Below are 20,635 nucleotides of genomic sequence, written 5' to 3'. Positions count from 1 at the left end.
GAGGCTGCTGTGGCCATGGGGCTCCTGGAGCCAGCTGGGGCGAGGGAGCCTGGTGACTCTGATCTCCCCTGGGGGTGCAGGAGGTCCAGCCATGCCAGTCTTGAAGGACGCCATGCCCCTCATGAAGGAGCCCCATCCCCTGCCTCAGGCCCCGCTTCCCTGGATCCTCCCAAGCCTGTTTGCTGCCTTCAATGTGGTGCTGCTGGTAGTTTTCAGTGGCCTTTTCTTTGCGTTCCCGTGAGTCTCCCTCCCACACAAGCCACAGGTTTCCTACAGAGACAGAAAGGAAGACAGATAATGACAGTGCAGAGGAAGGGGAAGTGTGGAAGAGGGGCGAGAGAAGGGAGGATACTCTAGGCAGAGGGAATCGAATGTGCAAAGGCATGGGTATATAGTGCTTGGTGCCTCTGGGAGCTGCAGGTGGCCCGTAACACTGGGTGACATTTGGTGGAGTCTCTATGGATCTGCCACCAGCCTGGATATTTAGAGCCGGCTTCAAGGTATGTGGGTTCTGACCCAGTGGACCAGGTCCAGGGAGAACTTCACCTCCCCACCCCCACCCCAGATCAGGGCTGAGCCCTGCTCTGGTCTCAGTTGCAGGTGGCTGGCCCAGAATGGGGAGTGGGCTTTTCCTCTTGTCACAGGCCTCCTCTGTGTCCTCACCTTCTTCAGTCTCGTTTCACTCAATTTCTCAGACCCGGGCATCTTGCATCAAGGTGAGGCATTGGTCCCTGGGAGAAGGATGTAACCTCTCCTGAAGGGCTCCTTCCATCTCCCCTCCTCGGGCCTCAGGACCCTTTCAATGCACATCCTCATTTTCCTAGGCCCTGCCTCTGGCACTTCATCGTCTAAGCCATGGAGATGTGGAAAACCAGATTTCTGGAGTTTTCCAGTTGCTTTGGGTGGGGGGAGAAGCCAGCCCTTTGACACCACTCAGTTCTCCCTTCGTCCTTCCCACTGCACAAACTCCTTAAAGCATCAGTCACAGTTTCAAAGGGCTGAGTCCTCACAGAACACTTCTGGCTGGAAACTTACCTTCCCTTTGAATGCCAGTCTCTCTGTGCTTGGGCAGATGGCTCAGTGGGGACTAGGGATGCCCCTGTCCTTCTCTTCCCCACACTTCCTGGAGCCCAGTAATGATAGGGAGCTGGCCTCCCTACCCCCGGAGCAGCAGACTGATGGAAGGCCCTCCTACTGCTGCCCAATCCTCTTCCTGTGCCAGGCTCCAATGAACAGGGCCCCATGATGGTGCATGTGGTGTGGGTGAACCAGAGGGCCTTCCGTCTGCAATGGTGCCAAAAGTGCTGCTTCCACCGCCCGCCCCGGACCTACCACTGTCCCTGGTGCAACGTCTGTGTGGAAGTGAGTGCCCTTCTTGACTGTCCACCTGCCCCCACCCTGCCCCTGCCCAGGAGGCCCACCCACACCAGCTCCTGTGGCAGGTGTGAAACCACTTCCGGGATCGCTAAAGGCCAAGGGTGGCAGTAACTCCCAGCCACTCTTGGTCACTCACGCAGGTCACTACCTGTCACCTGTCCTGGGAGGTTGGCCCTTGCCTGTGCAGGTGCTGACACGCAGAGGCATCCACACCTATGCTGGACCTGGTCAGGCCAGGGGGAGAAAGACATTCGTGTCTTCCCCCAGGCTTGCTGACACTAGGTGCCCAAGGCCCTCAGGCTGGCTGTAGGCCTGGCCAGGGAAGCTTCGTCTGTCTTCTTCGGGTGTCCAGGTCAGAGGGTCTCCTGGGCTCCGAGTGCTGAGCTGTCTCATGCGCACAGGCTACACAGGTTTACAAATGTGCTGTCTTACCTGGTCCTTACAATCCGGGGGGGCCGCCTGAGCAAGGGTATTATTATCCTTATTCAATGGATGAGAAAACAGAGTTCCAGAAATATTCTGTGTCCTGCCCAAAGTTAAACCAGGATGTGTCCCACAGAAGACCAGGAAGGCCTTGTCTCTAAAGGCCTCTTGATATATGACCTTGTGAGCCATGGAGACTTAACAGTGCTCTAACCATAGAAATACCAGCATTAAGGACTTTGTGGCTGGGTTTCTCCCTAGGGATGGGAGCCAGTTTGAGGGACCAAGGGTAGGCGGCCTTTGGGAAAGGGGGTAAAACCTCTGATTAGGGGTGCTCCAAGCCTGCCCCCTCCCTCTTGCCCAGGACTTTGACCACCACTGCAAATGGGTTAATAACTGCATCGGTCACCGCAACTTCCGCTTCTTCATGCTGCTCGTCCTGTCCTTGTGCCTCTACTCGGGTGCCCTGCTGGTGACCTGCCTGATCTTCCTAGTGCGCACAACCCACCTGCCCTTCTCCATGGACAAGGCCATGGCGTATCCGCTGTGGGACCACTGCGGAGAGCGCGGGGTGGGGATGAGGGACAGGATTAGCGGGGGGGGGGGAGGGAATGGGGGGGGTGGGGGGGAGGCGGGTCGTCCTCCTTCCCGCCCCCCCCATGGTGTACGGGGAGAACCCCCAGGGACTAGGTGGGGGTGGGCAGGGCCAGGGAGATGGGCGGGGCTAGAAGGGACGGGGAAGAGTTGAGAATCTACCAGGGTCATGATGGGGAATGCTAAAGGTGGCACGGGGCCTGGGGAGGGTAGTGGGGTGAGGTGTACCGGGCGGAGCGCGGGGAGCGGATGGAAGGTCCCGGTTGGGGGCGGGGCTTTTGGGGCGGAGTCGGACGAGGGGCGGGGCCAGGGAGGAAGGTCCGGAGGCTCTGCTCCTTAGCTGGTGCGCAGCATCCTGGTGACAGTACCCGCCGCCGGCTTCCTGGTGCCACTCTTCCTGCTGCTGCTGATCCAGGCCATGTCGGTGAGCGCGGCCCAGCGCTCCTGCGAGGGTAAGGTACGCGAGGCCGAGCGGGACGCGGGGATACCGGGCTGTGGGTGGTCACCTTGCGCCTCCGGGACCTCTGCCCTTTCCGCTTTGTGCACCGCCCTGGTGCCTGACGGCCTGACCTGCCTCGAATGCCTCCAGAAGGGCCATTAGCCCTTCTGGACCTAGACGCATCTCAAATCCACCTGCTCCTAGAGCTCGGTGGTCACTCTCCTTCCTGGGTGCACTGCATCGAGGGCCTACTGTGTGCTAGGCCATGTGTGCTTAATTTTGAGCGTTGGGCGGAGAGATGAGTAAGGCTTCATCCTGCGCTTGTGTTAACAGGGTAACTGAAATCAGAATAACACCCGCCAGACGCCGGTGAACGCTGCGAGAAAGGGCCTCTCCCACTTTGAGTAGCGCAGACTCAGAGAGGAACTTGAGTTCTGGGAGGACCGCTGTGTGGCGTGGGGCGTGCCGCTTAGTGGTTTGGGACCGTCAGAAAACGGAGAGAGCAAATGTGAGGGGCGCAGCCTGTAGAAAGGCAGGGAAGCCTGCCAGTCTGTCGAATGTGGGTAGGATGGTGAGGAAACGGTGGTAATTGGAGCAGAAGATGGCATGGGAAATCAAGTGGACTGCTCGGGATTGGCCGGAATGTAAGGGCTCAGAAAGTCAGGTAGAGAATTTGGTCTTGGTCCAGTGGAAACCTGGCAGCCACGATAGGATTTTTTTTTTTTTTTTTTTAACGTCAGACTTCACCTTGTTTCGGTGCACAGTTATATGAGTTTTGACGTGCAGTCCTGTCCTGTAACCACCACCATAATCAAGATTTACAACAGCTCCATCACCCCACAGAAAACTCCCTCACGACCTTCTGTAGCCATTTTCCCTGTCCGCAGCCTCTCGCAGCCACTGTTCTGCTTTCTATCCCTATAGTTTTCCCTCTTCCAGTGGCTCATATAAATGGAATCATAGCCTTTTGAGTCTGGCTTCTTCCACTTAGCATACTGCATTTGAAATGCATCTATGTTGCTGCCCATATCAGTAGTTTCTTCCTTTTTATTGCCACGCAGTATTGCAACATGTGGATATACCCCCACTTGTTTATCCATTTGCTGATGGAAGCGTATTCGGGTTGTTTCCGGTTTTCGGCGATTATAAACATTGGTGTACAGGCACATGAACATACATTTTCATTTCTTTTTGGGCAAATGCTTAGGCGTGGTATTGCTGGGTCATATGGTAACTGTACATTTAACTTTATGAGGCCGTCAAATTGTTTCCCCAAATGGCTGCATTCCCACTGTGCATTTCCACAGTCAATGTGTGAGAATTTCAGTTGCTCTACATCTTCACTAACATTTGGTATTGTCAGTTTTTTCGTTTTTAATTTTTTTTAATGTTTATTTATTTTTGAGACAGAGAGAGAGACAGACACAGAGTGCAAGTGCGGGAGGGGCAGAGAGCAGAGGAGACACAGAATCTGAAACAGGCTGCAGGCTCTGAGCTGTCAGCACAGAGCCCGATGCAGGGCTTGAACCCACGAACAGTGAGATCATGACCTGAGTTGGAAGTCCCATGCTTAACCGACTGAGCCACCCAGGCGCCGCCCCCCCCCGCCATTTTTTTCTTTGTGAAATTATTGAGTCCTAAGACTTCTTTATGTACTCTGGATTCAGATATGTGTTTTGCAAATATTTTCTCCCAGTCTGTATGTCATCTCAATTTTTTTTTTTTTTTTTATCTCAATTTTTTTTAACAGTGCCTTCCAAAGATCAGAAGTTTTAAATTCTGCTAAGGTACACTATTGGTTTTTCCCTTTTATAGACCGTGTTTTTGGTGTTGTAATTAAGAAAATTTTGCCTAACTCAAGGTCACAAAGATTTTCTTATATTTTCTTCTGGAAGTTTTATAAGTTTTGGATTTTATATTTAGGACTATGACTCATTTTGCATCAAATTTTGTATATGATGCAAGGTAGGGTCAAGATGTATTATTTTTGCAATGGGCTGTTCCAGCACCATTTGTTGAAAAGACTGTCGTCTTGCATTGAGTTACCTTTGCACATGTGTCAAGAATCAGTTAACTATGTAGTTGTGGGTGTATTTCTGGACTCTATTCTTTTGCCAATAGCACACTGTCTGGATTAGTAGGTTTACATTACGTCTTGAAATTGCACAATGTAAGTTCTCCAACTTTGTTCTTTTGGGGAGTTTTTTTTTGGTTATCCTAGTTCCTTTGATTTTCCACATAACTTTTAGAATCACCTTAATTTCCACAAAAACGTTTGCTGAGATTTTTATGTGGATTACATTGAACCTATAGGTCAATTTGGAAAATTGACGTTTTACCAGTATTGAGCTTTTGAAGCCACACACCTCTTTCCATGTACTTCTTCAATTTCTTTCATTAGTGTTTGTAGTTTTCAGTATATAGATCTTGCATACATTGTGTTAGATCTTTTCTAAGTATTTTTTTAAATGTCTGTTTATTTTTGAGAGAGAGACAGAAGGCAAGCAGGGAGGGACAGAGAGAGAGGGAGACATAGAATCCAAAGCAGGCTCCAGGCTCTGAGCTGTCAGCACAGAGCCCGACGCGGGGCTTGAACTCTTGACTGTGAGATCATGACCTGAGCTGAAGTCAGCCACTTAACTGACTGAGCCACCCAGGCTCCCTGATCTTTTCTAAGTATTTTGCTTTTCGTGTTATTATAAATGTGCTACTTTTATTTATTTTATTTTATTTTTTAATTTTTAAATATTTTTTAAATTAATTAAATAGTTTATTTTTTAATTTACGTCCAAGTTAGTTGGCATATAGTGCAACACTAATTTCAGGAGCAGATTCCTTAATGCCCCTTACCCATTTAGCCCATCCCCCTCCCACAACCCCTCCAGTAGCCCTCTGTTTGTTCTCTATATTTTAGAGTCTCTTGTGTTTTGTCCCCCTCCCTGTTTTATATTATTTTTTCTTCCTTCATTTTTTTAATTTTTTTTATTTTTAAAGAGGGAGAGAGTGGCAGAGGGGGAGAGAAAGAGAGAGAGAGAGACAGACAGACAGACAGAGTCTTAAGGAGGCTCTCTGCTCAGCATGGATCCTGATGCAGGGCTCAATCCCACAACCCTGGGATCATAACCTGAGCTGAAATCAAGAGTCAGATGTTCAACTGACTCAGCCACCCAGACTCCCCATAAATGTGTTTTTAAATTTCATTTCTGTTTGATTATTATTATAAGGAAATACAATGGATTTTTTGTTTATCGGTCTTGAATCTTGCAATTTTGCTAGACTCACTTATTCTAATAGTTTTTTTGTTGATTCTACATAGAAAATCATGTCATCTGTGAATAAGGACAGAAACTAAATAAAGCCTAACATGTATGAAATAAAGCCTAACATGTATGGCTTTATTTCTTTTTCTTTTCTTACTGTACTGACCGTCTTGGATCTCCAGTGCAATGTTGAGTAGAAGTGATAAAAGTGAACATCCTTGCCATGGGATTCCTTTAGCAGGACGATGACTTGGCTAAAGATTGTTGTTATTATTATTTTTAAGTCAGCTCTATGACCAATGTGGGGCTCGCACTCAATACCCTGAGATTAAGAGCTGCTGAAATCAAAAGCCACGTGCTCTACCCAGACTGAGCCAGCCAGGCACCCCAACTGAAGGTTGTCTTAGGAAGATTGTAGTTGCCTACATTGATGAGGGAGAGCTGGAGATACTGAGACAACTGACAGGACAGAGGAACCCTATTTGCCCACCACTTGCTGTCCTTACAGTCACTACTCAACCACTCCAGCCCACCGGTGACTCCTCTTGCTCAGTACCCATTATCCCTTTCTCATTACCTTCTGTGGTCTGCGTGTCTTCTGTCTCCAGCCTCAGTCCATCATTTCAGCCTCCCTTGGGCAGCATTCCCCTTCCCACATCCCATGGTTCTTCTAGCCCCACGTCAGGCCCTTGGCCTGCCCTTGCTCCACTGCTCAGAATGGGGGTCTCCCAGTCTGTGATCTCCAGTCTTCAGAAATCTAAATGGGGTTTGCACTCTGTGATTTGCTGCACTCTGTGATGAGTGTGACTCATTCTTTCGGGGCTCTGTCCCCTCACCTGCAGAACCTGTTTCAGGCATTCTTTTTTTTTCTTTTTTAATGTTTATTTATTAGAGATGGAGACAGAGCGTGAGTGGGGAAAGGTCAGAGATAGAGGGAGACACAGAATCCAGAGCAGGCTCCAGGCTCCGAGCTGTCAGCACAGAGCCTGATGTGGGTCTCAAACCCACAAACCGTGAGATCATGACCTGAGCCGAAGTTGGACACTTAACCAACTGAGCCACCCAGACGACCCCCATTTCAGGCATTCTTTACACACTTCAACTTCATTCCCTTCCTACCTCCATCCCCAAACCATGTCTTTTGGGGCCACTTGCCCCAGTGGTTGATACCAAGGGCACTGGAGCCAGTCTACATAAATTCCAACCGCAGCTTCATATCAGCAGGGAGATACTGGATTTGTTACTTAGCTACCTGGTGCTTTGGTTTCCCCATCTGTGAAACGGGGCCGCACGGCTTAATACGTGTAAGACACAGAGAGCAGCAGCCAGTATGAGCAGAAGCCCTATATATTGTTGTTGCTCTTATTACCGTTCCTTCCCATCATCATTTACACGTGTTCGCGTCTCTCCCGTCTTAGGAACAAAGAGAACACTCCTAACAACACAAGCCTCTTCTCCACCTGTTGCCTTCTCCCCTCCAGCAGGGCCATATTGCTTGAACGAGCTGGCTATGCTCGCCGGTATCATTCTTTGCCTTCCTCAGCCAGCTTCCAGCCTGGCCTCTCCTCACTGTCACGTTGGCGCTGTGCTCTCCAAGGGGCCAGTAGGCAGCCCTAAGACTTAATCTTTCCAGGCTGCACACAGTATCAGGGAAGCTGAATGCCCCTGCCGTGGCCACTCAGGGCCCCACTGTCTGCTTTCCAGGGCTGCTGCTCCTCTCCCTGCACCTTGGAGTCTTGGCCCCGGCTGCCTGCTCTTCTGTGCACTGCCCTGCCCACTCCCCAGCTGCCTGAAAGTTAAGGCAGGCTTTGGTGGTGGTGGTTGTATCCTCAGCCCCCCAGTGCTGTGCCTAGGACATTGTTGAGGCCCCCAGATATTTCCGAGCGAATGAGTGAGTCTTCACACAAAGGAATTGATAATGCCTTGGGAGAGAAAGAGAGAGAAAAATGCCTGATGCCCCGATCCCTGGGGAAGAAGGGCAGAGAGCAGAGGCAGCAGAGAGCCTGGAAAGGAGGAGCTGGGAAGAGAAGATGCCCGCTTTGATTTTTGTCCTGTGGAGTGTGGTAGCATTTGAGACACGGAATTGGAGCTGTTGGATTCCATTCACATCCGAGAAGCTCTCATGTGGGGAGAGGAAGGTGCTGTCGTTTACTAGTGAGTTCTAATGAGTTCATCAGACAATTATCATGCCTTTAAGTGTTGGACAGTTGTTTTTGTATACTTCATATACATCTAATCAATCAAAATTTATTTCTCTAAATTTGAAATTCTAATTATAAATATAATCAAACTCTTCTAACCATTTAATTAAAATTTCAAATAGAATGGCAGTTTCCCTTAATGCTTTAAACGTTTAGAACTCAAAGTGTCTTGATGGTCGATGTCACTTTTTGTCAACAATGGGACATTGTGGAGCTGTCTTGACTTTTTCTCCCCTAGGTGTCAGCTGCCCTGCATGGAGTCCTGACACCTTGTGATGGAGAATAGTGTTGAAGGTCAAAATCTTTGTGATAGGGGCATGGGACACAGGGGAGCTCCCCGTGGTGGGCAGAGGTGCCCTTGGGCCACTTTTGGTCATTACGACATTTTGTAGCTAAGGCTCTTGACGTCAGGGTGAGAATCTGCTTGTGCTGGGGAGGGGGAGGAGGGCGGGGCTGATGGGTAGAGGGAGGGGAGGGGAAGAACTTGGTTAAGAGTATTCACGGGGGGGGGGGGGGGGGGGGGGGGACTTCACCTTTGGGCTTGACCTTCACTGCATGGGTGCTCAGGAACTTCAGTCCAGATTTCCAGGGCCAAGTTATTTTGTTAGGGAAATATGGTTGGGCCCCATGCAATTGGCCTTCTAGATAGTGAAATTCAGTGAAAGCACAAGTTTGGAAAAAATGAAAACTGGGAAGGTAGGGAAATTGGGGGAGGGGTGTGGAACAGTATTTGGACCAGTTTAGCCACAAAAAGATCTGAAAGTGTATCTAGAAGGAGGTAGCAGGAGGATGTGGTGTGGCCAAAGGAAACAGAGAAGGAGAGGATACTGCAAAAGAGAGTACGGGTGATGGGGGAGGATCCCTGAGAAGGCAGGGGAGGTGGGGGCAGGGCCAGGGGTTGCCTGGAGAGAGCTACTCAGAGGTGGGTCAGGGGAGGCCTTGGCTCACTGGCCCTGCTTCTCTGCCCTTGGAGTCTTGCCGTGGGCCTGTGCTGAGCTGATGGTTCAGGGAGGACCATCAGAGGGTAGGCTGCCCGGTCCTGCTGAACCTGAGTTCCTCTTTTGGCTCTCACCTCCCTCCAGTGCCGATACCTGCAGGGATACAACCCCTTCGACCACGGCTGTGCCAGCAACTGGTATTTAACAATTTGTGCACCGCTGGGACCCAAGTGAGTTTGCAGACCAGAGGACCCAGTGATGGGGCGTGGTGGGGGGGAGGGGGAGTTGGGATAAAGCCGGGTCGTCGCCCCTGACCCCTTAGCCCAGCTCCCAGGCCTTTATACTCACTGTTCTTCTTTTGGGGTTTCCTTCAGGGCCTTGTGAGAGCCTCTGGAACCCTCACTTCCTTGCCTTTGTGGATTCTTACCCTAAGAAATGTGGTAGAGGGGCACTATAGCCTGAATGAGACTGGCCGCAGCTCTCTGCAGGGCCAAGCCTTGGGCTGTGTGTTCCCCAAGCTGAGGGGGAGCAGGCCAGGAGGGCCATGACCCCTTCCATCTGGCTTATTGCTCCCCAGGTACATGGCTGAAGCTGTCTGGCTGCAGAGAGTGGCGGGGTCTGACTGGGTGCCCATGCAGAACCTGCACTTCCCAGTGTGCCCCTCGGTGCTCAGTACCCCAGCCCTCCCAGAGCCTGGTTCTGGCCCCCAGCCCCAACCTCTGAGTCTCCACAAACCAGGGAAGGGTCCCTCAGGGAGAGGCTCTAGCCCTCCAGGAGGTAAGGGGGGAGAGAGAGAGAGAGAGAGAGAGAACTTGTGTGTGTTGGGAGAGGGATTCTGTGGATATTACAAGTGTCGGGGGGAACCCCCTCACCCCATGTTTGTCTGGCCCTGAGACTGGAGCACTCAGAGCTTGAGGGAGGGGGATCATAGACCTGAGGAGTGCTGGAAGTGAAGTCACGGTCCTCAGAATACACCAGGGGTCCCTGGAGACATAAAGAGAAAAGACCACTTGCTGGTTGGCCTGAGGCCACTTACCCTTTCTGGGTGTCTGTTTCCTCAGCTATTAGTGACTGAGACTAGGCCAGTGGTTCATAATTCTGAGATTGGAGCCCTTTATTTAAAGGCAACTTTTACTCTGAAGCCCAACATATGAAATGCCTGGAAGTGGACCATTAGGAATGAAGTGGGGGTGTGTAATCCACAGCCTCCTCCTCCCCCAGGGCCCCTGCAGTGACATTCTATGGGACCAGCCCACTCCCTTTGCTCTCCCTGTGGGGCTGGTGGCTTGGACAGTTTCTTGCTCCCCAACTGGAGGGTCATGAGCTGTGGGGCAGGGGCTTGGGGAGAGCCCCCATCCCTCCACTCTGTGTTTAGCTCCACGCAGGCCCAGTATTTTTTCCCCTGCTGCAGGAGTGCCCCAGACGAGGCTCTGCCCACCTCTCGCCCCTTCACACCCGGCGATGCCAGGAGGCCCTGCATCTGAACCTCATCTCCTGAGCCCTGTGTGGAGGCCTGTCTATGCCCCACCCTTGCCCACTTCCCTGGTGGGAGTGTCGAGATCCTCCACCAAAGCCTATTAAATACCCACTGCCTGCCTCCTTCAAAGGTCCTGTCTGTCCTACGGGCGAGGGAGCTTGGAGGTGAGGGGGGCTCTGGGGGGCTGGGACAAAGACTCCGGGAGGGAGGAGCCAGGGTCCCATATTGGCTGGCTCTGTGATTTTGGGCAAGACACTCAACACTTCTCTCATCCTTAAAATGGGGCAACCATAAGGAACACAGTGAGGCCCGGAGAAAGCCGTTCCAGGGAGGTCAGCCCTGGGAACGTCCAGGCCTCTGCCTGCCACTCCCCTGTCTGGCTGCAGGGGGCGCCCGCCGCCTGGGAATTGGCCAAGCCAGCCAGGTCCAGCCTTGCCACACTGGAGCCTCCCTGGTGACTCGGCGGCCCTCAGGCTGGGAGTGGGCCCTTTTGCGGCCTCATCCTTGGGAAGTGGAGGGGTGGGGGTATTCTCCATTACAGTACAATTCTACATCTTTCTTACTAACTGGTGTCACCTTGGTCACTCCTTCCTGTTGGGGAGTCACATGCTGGTTCTGGTCCTGTCCCTGGGGTGGGTCCCAGACCCTGTGAGTCTGCAGGCCCCTGGGGGACGGGAAGGGGGTGGGGAAAGAGGGAACTACCTCAAATTGCGATTTCTCTAGTGGGCAGTGTGTGACCTTGGGAATAGAAATGATGGCACCTTTCCCGGAAGGGTGTCAAAGGACAAAATAAGGTGGTTCATGCCAAACGTCAGGTGCACAGTAGGCACACGATGAATGCAGCAGTTATATTTACGGTTGTTTTCTCCACCGAACACCTAGCAGACCACCCAGCATTTCTCCAAGGACCACCCTCTCAGAATTACCCGGGTCCTCAGACCACTGATTCAGAATCTTGAGGAGAAGGGAGGGCAGGAATCTGAATCTGAATTTTTGTCAAGTGTCCCATGTGCTCCTGCCACCCTGAAGGTTCAGAACTGCTACATTAGGAGGTGATGATGGGCACTAACCATGCTGCTTCCTGCCACCCTCGTTGCCAGGCGAGCTCAGGATGTGGTGAAGGTGAGAGGAAGGCATGTCAGCAGAGGACCAGGTGAACACCTCAGGGTCCCATGGAGGTTTGTGTGCCTGTATGTGTATTGTGGGGGTGGCAGGAGCTCATCCTTTGGGGGTGCCAGCCCAGCCTGGAGAGGTGGGTGACCCACAATGCAGGACGTAACTTCAGTTCTCTATATGCTGAGTGCCTCTCGCTGCTGCCCTTCCTTCTTCCTCCTCCCTGGAATGTCCATGGCGGCTTTGGGCCCTTCCCTGTCCAGCCCCAGCTTTACCCCTGGCTCTGGCTCTGGCTCTCTGGGCCCCTGAACAGTCTTGCTCAACCCCAAGGACTACAGCTCTTTCTTGCCCCCTTTGCCCTGGTCTCATGGACTCCTCATGCCAAGCGCTCTCGGTGTTCAAGCCTTTTCTCAGCTTTCACCCCTGCTTAACTCAGAGTTAACCTTGGGTCCTGGGAGGTGTGCAGGGTACTCACTGGCATACAGAAAGGCAGCCTAGTTTTGGCCTTGTTGCAAATGGCTTCGGTGGCCACATTTAAAAGTCTTAGGGCCAGCATTTACAAATAAAGGTGAAGCAGTCGTATCTGTCTGGGAAGCCTGCAGTCCAGGGGTGCCTGGGGAGGGGAAGAGGGCATGAGGCCTTTTGAGCCCCCAACCCCAGGGGTGTATGTGGTGTATGTGTTCATCACCTGTCTGGGTGGCTTCAGAGGGCACAGCTCAGCCCTGGCTGCCCAGCAGTGAGGAGAGCTGCAGGCCTGCTCCCAGATGGGAGTCCTCTGAGCCTGGGCCAGAGAAGAAGAGAGCCCAGGAATCCTGAGCCAAGGCCTGGATATTCAGGGAACTGGCTGAGTACCCAGGTGGTGCCTGCCTGGAGCCCCAGCTCTGCCGGGGCCTGAGAAAGCCAGGCCCCAGGGTCTGGAAGGCCTAGTCCTACTCTGCCGCATGGCCTGTTTCTCTGCTGCCCTGCCTGGTTCAGAGCCTGGCGACTGGTCATTAGGACTGAACCTCCTGGGTCACTGCCCCCAGCTGTACAGGGGACTCACCCCCTCTCCAACAGGGCTTTCCAAGTCTTTATAAAAAATGTTTTAATGTTTATTTTTGAGAGAGACAGAGAGAAACAGAGCATGAGTTGGGGAGGGACAGAGAGAGAGAGGGACACAGAATCTGAAGCAGGCTTCAGGCTCTGAGCTGTCAGCCCAGAGCCAGATGCGGGGCCCGAATTCATAGGCTGTAAGATCATGACCTGAGCTGAAGTTGGATGCTTAACCAACTGAGCCACCCAGGCGCCCCAGGGCCTTCCAAGTCTTAAGCTAGGTGTGAGTCATCTCCCCAAAAGCCTGGGCCTCAGTTTCCCCATTAAGCAAGGGCATAACTTTTCTTAGGTTCTCAAAGGCAGCCATGACTCCTCTGCTCCGGGGCATAGATTTTGGGTCTCCCTCGTCCATCCCAAACTGAGGTTTTTAGGATTTCTTTAGAAAGCCCTTTGGATCAGGTTCCTCTGCTCCTCAAAGGGTAAGTGGACCTAGCTTGCCCCTTCCTGTGACTCCGCCCACACCCATCCCCTAAGCCTTAGACCCACCCTCAGAGATTCTTTCCTTCCAGACTAAAAGCTTCAGCTGAGCTGCACTCACCTTGCCTCTGTGCTCCCTCCCCACTTCTGCTGAACCTGCCCTTGATTCTCAGATATACCCCTTGGAGCCCTTGGCCCATTGATAAGAGCAGGGGTATTATCCGAGTCCAGTTATGGGGCCAACTCTCCCCGCACCCAGAAAGCCCTGCCATCCTTGCCTTCCCTGGACAGAAGCCAAGGAGTGACCTCTCACTCCGTAGGGCTGCCAGGTATCCACGGGCCTGGAGCTCTTCTGAGGTCCCCAGCCCATACCTGGAACCTCGTGGAGGGGTTTGGACCTGGGATGGGGAGCCCAGAAGTAGCTGTACTTTTGTCATTTCTAGACTTTTCCTCCATGGGCCTTCTAGAAGGTCAGGGCATGTGGTGTGGGAAGAGCACTGGCTTGGGTGTCCTTCAGCTCTGCCACCGACTAGTATGCTATGGGAATGAGTCTCTTCCCTCTGCTCGGCCTCAGGTGCCTTGTCTGTAAATAGGACAATCAGCATGGCTACCTCACAGGTGGTCACAGGATCCCAACTCTTTCAAGCTGCGAGGGACTCAGGGGTCATCTTCTCCAGCTGCCCCTCCACCCCCAGTTTCACAGATGGAGATTAGAGAGGGAAGGGATTGCCTAAGATGACATGGTATCCAAGCCAGGTAGAGTTCTGTTTGCCAGGCTGCTTCTTCCATTCTTGCTCCGGGGACCATTCTAGAGGAGCAAGGACTTGGGCAGCCACTACAGGGCCCCGCCTTCCAGCCCCCAAGCTTCAGAGCCAGGCAGTGCCTTTCAGCATAGTGCTTGGGGAGCCGATAAGAAGGCCTGGCTTAACTCTGTCTCCAGCCCTGAGCTGGGAGTGATAATGATGCCCAGCCCTGCCCTGCCCTGTCTGCCCCACCCAGGAGGGCACTGCCGGTGGCTGAGGGTGGGGTAGGGACTGATGGGGCAGAGGAGGTTTGCCGCAGTGAGGGATCAGGGCCCAGAATCCTACTGTGTCGCAGAGCCCAGGCCCCTGGTCGAATGACCCTCCTGGGCCCCTGGCCCAGTGCCTCGTACCCAGGTGATGCTCCCCCAGTGCCCACATCCTACTCTTTAGTTCCTGTGTGCGGAGTGTGCAGGGCTGAAGGTTTGGCAGGCCCTGTAATGGGTGACGAAACCTTCACTGAGCACCGCTGGGGCCTGCCCAGGGACAGGGGTTCGTATGCGCTTGTTTAATCCTCACAACCCTCTGAAGTTGTCATGTTTTGGAGATGAGGGAATCAGCACTAAGCAAACAGTCCTCTTCCCCAGGGTCACACTTCTGCTAAGAGGCACAGCCACATCCCTTTTAGCCTTCACCATTGCACTGTACTTCTATAGGCAGTTATATATGTATTTTTAATTTTTTTAATGTTTACTTATTTTTGAGAGAGAGAGAGAGACAGAGTGCAAGTTGGGGAGGGGCAGAGAGAGAGGGAGACACGGAATCCAAAGCAGGCTCCAGGCTCTGAGCTGTCAGCACAGAGCCCGATGCGGGGCTCGAACTCGTGGACTTCGATCGAGAACATGACCTGAGCTGAAGTCGGACGCTCAACCGATTGAGCCACCCAGGTGCTCCAGCAGTTATATTTTATTTCAGTTTGTTACAGTAGTCCCCCTTATCCACGGGGGTATGCTCCAAGACCCCCAGTGGATGCCTGAGACCGGGGTACTACTGAGCCCTATATATCCAATAATAAAGTTTCATTTATACATTAGGCACAATAAGATTCACAACAACAACTAAAAGTAAGCTGGAACAATGATAACAAAACACCATAATAAAAATTATGTGAATGTGGTCTTTCTCTCAAAAGCTCTTGCTGGACTGTACTCACCCTTGTGGTGGTGATGTGAGATGATTAGATGCCTACCAGATGAGCTGTAGTGAGGACAACGGCATCAGCACTGTGACACAGTGTTAGGCTAGTGTGGGCCTTTTGACGACATCTCAGAAGGAAGCTTGTCTGATTCGAGACCGCAGATGACCCTGTGTGAGTAACTGAAACCGTGGATAAGGGCAGACTGCTGTTGTGGTTGAGACCTGGGCTCTGCAGCCAGACTGCCGGCTTCCCCTGTTGTGAAAGGAGATACACCATTGCCCCTTGTAGCGCTGTTCCGAGGGTACATCATGCAGGGCGTGCAAAGAGCTGGGCTCAGAACTGGCACCCTGGAGGTGCTTGATTGATGGCGGTGATCATGGCCTCCGTGTGATAGAGGCGTTGCCCGGAGTCAGGACTTGGTGATTTCCTGTGGCCTCAGGATGCTGGTCACCATGGCAACAGCAGCCTGCCTCTGCCCGGTTTGCTGTGGGTTCCCTAATAGCCAGGCTGCAGAGGTGAAGGGTGCTGCTTCAGAGGGGAGATTTTGTGGTCATGTTTTAGAGAAAAGCAACCAATGTCAGTGTCTCTGGGCCAAAGGAGAATGGAGGGGTGGCCTGAGAGTCTTCGAGGGAACAGCAGGATGACCACCCAAAGGCTCTGCCCTCCCGCATGTTGACAGAGTTTCCTGTTAAGAAAACACACTGTTGCTTCTATTTTGTGGCTGGATAGTGTCCTAGGCTGAAGGAGGTCAAAGCCGTGGTCATCTGAACCCTGTGTTTGAGCTGTGCTCGGAGCTCCTGCCTGCTCTCCCCTCTCCCTGTGGCCAGTCCTTCCCTCACCTCGGTCTTTGCTCCCCACTTCTCACCTCCCCCACCCAGCCTCGCTTCACCACCATTCCCAACCCCCAGCTGTTCCTGGACTACAGCTTCCAGGAACTCAAAGTTAACTGTCTGGCAACTTTCAAGTAATACCTTTTAACTGTGATTCTTGGAAGGCCCTGGGCTTGGGTGTGGAAACCCACAGAGCTCTGGGCCGGGCCAGAGGCAGGGCCTGCACAGGGCGCCTTTGTCTGTCTCCAACGGGGCTTCCTCCTCCCAGCCAGGCACACGCTTTCACAGCTTTCTGGTCAGGGCAGTTTTGCTGCTGAAATTGGAGATTCCCAAACTGGAAGGGTCCCTCCTGAATATCTAGTTTACTTCTCAGTGAGAAGAAAACCAAGGCACTAGTGGGGGAGGTTCAGCAGGGCCTTCCCCAGGTCACACAACCTAAGTAGAGGCCAGACGAGACTGGGTTCCAGAACTTCTGCTTCTGAGTCTTTCCATCACGCCACCGTGAGCAACCAGGTGGGTCAGAGGCCTGGACTGTAAACCGGGAGGCACTCTTTCTTCTCCTGGAGGCCTAGTAGCTTGGGTCTGGTAGGCAAAATCACAATGACGACAAAAATAGTATCTCTTTGAGTGCTAACTGTGGGGTGAGTGCTTTGCGTTGTCTTTGCATTATCTCATTTAATCCTCACAATGACTTGTGGGAAAGGTGCTGCTGTTACTTTTGTGGATGGGACCCTGGGCAGGCCTTGGCCTCCATCTCCCTGTCTGCAAGGACAGAATTTTCTGGAGGCTCCCTGGGATTACTCTTACCCTGACCTACTGGAAGCCCATGACTCAGTGACCAGGAAGGAGGGCCCCTAGTCTGGGGACAAGCCCTGAAGTGGACAGGACTTTGTCAGGGCTTATTGAATGACCGATTAGGGTCCTTTACCTGAACCTCATCTGTCCCCTGGTAGCAGGCGATGCATTAGGTCACCAAGCAAGGGTACTAATCCCTGGGCAGGACCCTTGGCCATCTGTGCTGGAAAAGTCCTTTGCCCAGTGCTCACTAGAAATCTGTCTGTTCCTCAGCCACTGACAGAAATGGAAAGACTGCCCTATCTGCCCTTTTCCTGGCCAGGATGGTGGGACTGTGTGGAGAGGGCACAGACTGGGCATCAGGAGAGCTGTGTTGGAAAGCAACCCCTGCTGCTTCTGGCCGTGTGGCCCGGGAAAGCCCCTATCATCTCAGAGCCACTGTTCCTACATCTGTGAAAGGGACACTAAAGCTCGTGCAGAGCTTCCTCGGCGCTGTGGGGTCACGCAGTGCACCATGGGAAGACACTGACATTCACTTCTTTGCACAGGCCACAGCTGAGTAGGTGTGGGGTTGCTGTGAAAGGAGCAATAGGAGGGTCATACTTGGTTTCAAGTCTTTGTCTCCATTTCCCCTTCTTGGGCCTTCTTTTCCGGCTCTGGATTTGGATCATTTGGAAATGGCCAAAGCCAAGAATGGGCCACCTCTTTTCTTTTTTGTTTTAATTTTTTTTAACGTTTATTCAGTTTTGAGAGAGAGAGAGAGAGAGAGCATGAGAAGGGGAGGGGCAAAGACAGAGAGGGAGACACGGAATCTGAAGTAGGCTCCAGGCTCTGAGCTGTCAGCACAGAGCCCGACATGGGCCTCGAGCCCACCAACCGTGAGATCATGACCTGAGCCGAAGTTGGACGCTTAACCAACTGAGCCACCCAGGCGCCCCAGGCCACCTCTTTTTAAATCCCAGACAAAGACTGGTCACCTTCCTTGGGTGACTTCTCAGCTCCCTCTCTTCCCCACCAAGTATCTGTCCCTAGGGGGATAGCTGGCCGGCCTTGGGTTTGGGGCAGAGATGTGACCCTCTCTGCTCCCAACTGGTACTACCACCTTGTCAGTTCCTCTGGATCCCTGGCTTCAGGGTGCCCTGGAGTGGAAGCCTCTGGAAGGTCTCAAGGTCTGGCTGGGCCAGGCTCACTCTGAACCTGCAGCAGAGACTTGGGCTGCGCCCATCTTGGCCGAGACGCTCACTCTGCCTTGGACACAATTCAGACCAAAGAGTAAAGGAGGTTTGTTCCTAAAGCAGAGACAAGAAGTAGGCACACAGAGGGCTCTTTGCTTTGGAGTTGAAGCTTTTAAAGATTTGTTTTCTTTAAATATCCTGCTGCAGGAAAGAGAAGCCAAAAATCAAACATTGCTGAGACATAAATTTCAGGTGACTTTAAAGGCACAATTTGTTTAGTTTCCGTCCCACCCTGTTTCTGCTCAGTAGGGTCTCGGGACGTGTCCCTGGGGTTTGGGGGTGGGTCCACACCCACCTAGCTCATCTATCCAGCTTCACCAGGAGGTCTCCTCAGTACCCGATCCAGCCAGTGGGCCTCCTGACATATCCTGACCCCAAACTTGGTCCCAGGGAGGGTCTGTGCACATCCAGCTCAGGAAGTGGATGTGACTTTCCTCCATCCTCAGCTGCTTCGGCACTGTTGATTATACCCTCTTTCTTGAAAACTCTCTCTTCATCCTTGACCTCAGGGATCAGACATACTTGCTTTTCCTCCTAACTCCTGCCCTATGACTCTCCCTCTCACCTCCTACCAGGAAAACTTCCAGGCTCTGTCCTGTTGCAGAACTCTTGCAGAACTCATGCCCTTGCCTTCAGCAGTGCTGGGCCCTGCCAGTGCCCCAGGCTCTGGCCTTAGGTTTTTTCTTTTTTTCCAGCTTTACCAGGTTATAATCGACAGATAAAATCATAAGGTACGTAAAGTATACAACATGATAATTCGCTATCTCTATACATTGTGGAAGGATTCTCCCCATTGAATTGGCCTTAATTTTCTGATTGAATGATTTCCTTGGAGTCCTACCGGAGGCTCAGGGGTCCTTCCATATCCTAGCACAGTGGGGAAAGGAGTGAAAGCAAAGACAAAACCAGCCATTGAGTGAAAGGAGCGCTTGGGTAGCATGAGGAAGCAGCTAAGCAGGGTGCCAGGGCCTGGATCCATGGGAGAGGGTGTCTGGGTGTCCCAGCCTATTCCCAAGCCGAATCCAAAGGGTGTCCCAAAAGAGGGGCCTTGACCAAAGAGGAGCAGGGTGGAAGGAAACCTCTGGGCAGCCTCATTTGCCCTCTTGGTCCCCAGGGTCCCTGCTGTGGTAGGGACCACATGGTAAGCCCTGGTAGGGTTGGAGAGGGAGGGCACTGGGTGGAGGAACTTGCAGAGGAGAAACCAACCAAGAGCTTAGTGATGTCATCTAGGGAGGAGCCTGAACTGGGATAGTGGGGCTAAAAGTTCATTCATTCAACAAATACTGAATAACTACAATGTATCCAGGAGGTAATGAAATTGGATTTAAAAAATAATGTGTTCATGGATGGCATATCGTTAATTTTCAATCTTACATATGTATTTCTGTTTTTGTTTTTTTATTTTTTAACATGAAAACACATTTTTTTTTTTTTAAATGTTTAATTTTGAGAGAGAGAGGGAGACACAGAATCCCAAGTAGGCTCCGGGCTCTGAGCTGTCAGCACAGAGCCCCATGCGGGGCTCGAACCCGAGAACCATGGGATCATGTCCTGAGCCAAAATCAAGAGTCAGCCGCTCAACCAACTGAGCCACCCATGTGCCCCTATATATGTATTTTTAAAAGACTGGAAGCAAGCTCATCAGATGCTTATGGTGGATGAGCAAGTGCTTCCTAGCTGGAGGTGGGGGGAGGGGGGATTCTGACTGTTGGCCTGGGTGTTGGGACACCTGATTTCTAGGCCCAGCACTTCCTCTGTGGGTTTGTGTGACTGCAAAAAGCCCTTCCCCTCTCTGGACCTGTTCCCTTATCTGTGGAACGAGAATATGGAACCAAAAGATCTGTGACTCCTTCCAGTGCCGATGTTACCTGAGAACAGGGGGGTTATGGGCACTTTCGCTGGCTTGGCTGGGGCTGCTCTGCTCTGTGGCCACTGCAGGCCCCTCTCCTGGAGGGCTCCACAAAGGGGAGGTAGTGGCCCACAGCCTGCTATGCTGTCAGGCTCTGATCTCAAGTTAGAATCATGTCTCTCATCTGTTCACACCTAGTTTGAACCATGAAAGCCTCCCCACCCTCCACTCACCTCCCAGCCCTTCAGTTCTGGCCATCTCATAACTTGGCACAGAGGGGACTGTGACAAAGCTGCCGCCTTCACAGCCTTGATGGCCCTGAAGCCTCAGTCAGGAAGTGAGGGCACCAGCCAGACCAGGGGGTAACGTATCGTTTATGTGTCCCCTGTGTGCAAGACACTGTCTGACTCATTCATTCTCCACAGTGGCCCTGGATGGGAGGTTTGAGTGTCACCTTTGTCTCATGGAGGAGGAGGTGAGAGGTAAAACAGCGGGTCCAGTCACACAGCTGTGAGCTGCTGTCCCGGCATCAGAGCAAAAAGCAGCCAGAGTCCCAGGCTGCTCTTCCAAGGGTAGTGGAGAGTCTCCAGCTGCCGTCGGACCCTGACTCCTGACCCCCTGCCAGAATTCGGTATGTGGTGGCAGGGGGTGAATCCA

General features: G+C 52.3%; 1 protein-coding gene across 3 annotated transcripts; it reads left to right on the top strand.

Annotated features, from left to right (window-relative positions):
- Positions 1-2: 2 nt before the first annotated feature.
- ZDHHC19 (zinc finger DHHC-type palmitoyltransferase 19) lies at positions 3-10,833 on the top strand. 3 transcript variants are annotated; one of them, XM_045502454.1, is made up of 8 exons: positions 3-237; positions 601-716; positions 1,223-1,362; positions 2,165-2,337; positions 2,746-2,851; positions 9,377-9,462; positions 9,810-10,009; positions 10,644-10,833. In XM_045502454.1, exons 1-8 carry the CDS (start codon positions 92-94, stop codon positions 10,811-10,813), a joined length of 1,137 nt encoding a protein of 378 aa, XP_045358410.1. In that variant the 5' UTR covers positions 3-91; the 3' UTR covers positions 10,814-10,833. The 3 variants fall into 3 exon arrangements, with proteins under 3 accessions (XP_045358410.1, XP_045358409.1, XP_045358411.1); XM_045502453.1 differs by having other exon boundaries at positions 595-716; XM_045502455.1 differs by having other exon boundaries at positions 595-716; positions 10,618-10,833.
- Positions 10,834-20,635: the final 9,802 nt, after the last annotated feature.

Source organism: Leopardus geoffroyi, chromosome C2 (genome assembly GCF_018350155.1).
Source record: "Leopardus geoffroyi isolate Oge1 chromosome C2, O.geoffroyi_Oge1_pat1.0, whole genome shotgun sequence".
Lineage (NCBI taxonomy): Eukaryota > Metazoa > Chordata > Mammalia > Carnivora > Felidae > Leopardus > Leopardus geoffroyi.
The sequence above is the reverse complement of the archived record's forward strand: the minus strand, read 5'-3'. Positions and strand labels throughout refer to the sequence as shown.

Coding starts and splice junctions, on each gene's coding strand:
- ZDHHC19 (XM_045502453.1), top strand. CDS start 92: ATGCCAGTCTTGAAGGACGCCATGCCCCTCATGAAGGAGCCCCATCCC. Junction 238..594: donor GGCCTTTTCTTTGCGTTCCC/GTGAGTCTCCCT, acceptor CTCTGGTCTCAG/TTGCAGGTGGCTGGCCCAGA. Junction 9,463..9,809: donor TGTGCACCGCTGGGACCCAA/GTGAGTTTGCAG, acceptor ATTGCTCCCCAG/GTACATGGCTGAAGCTGTCT.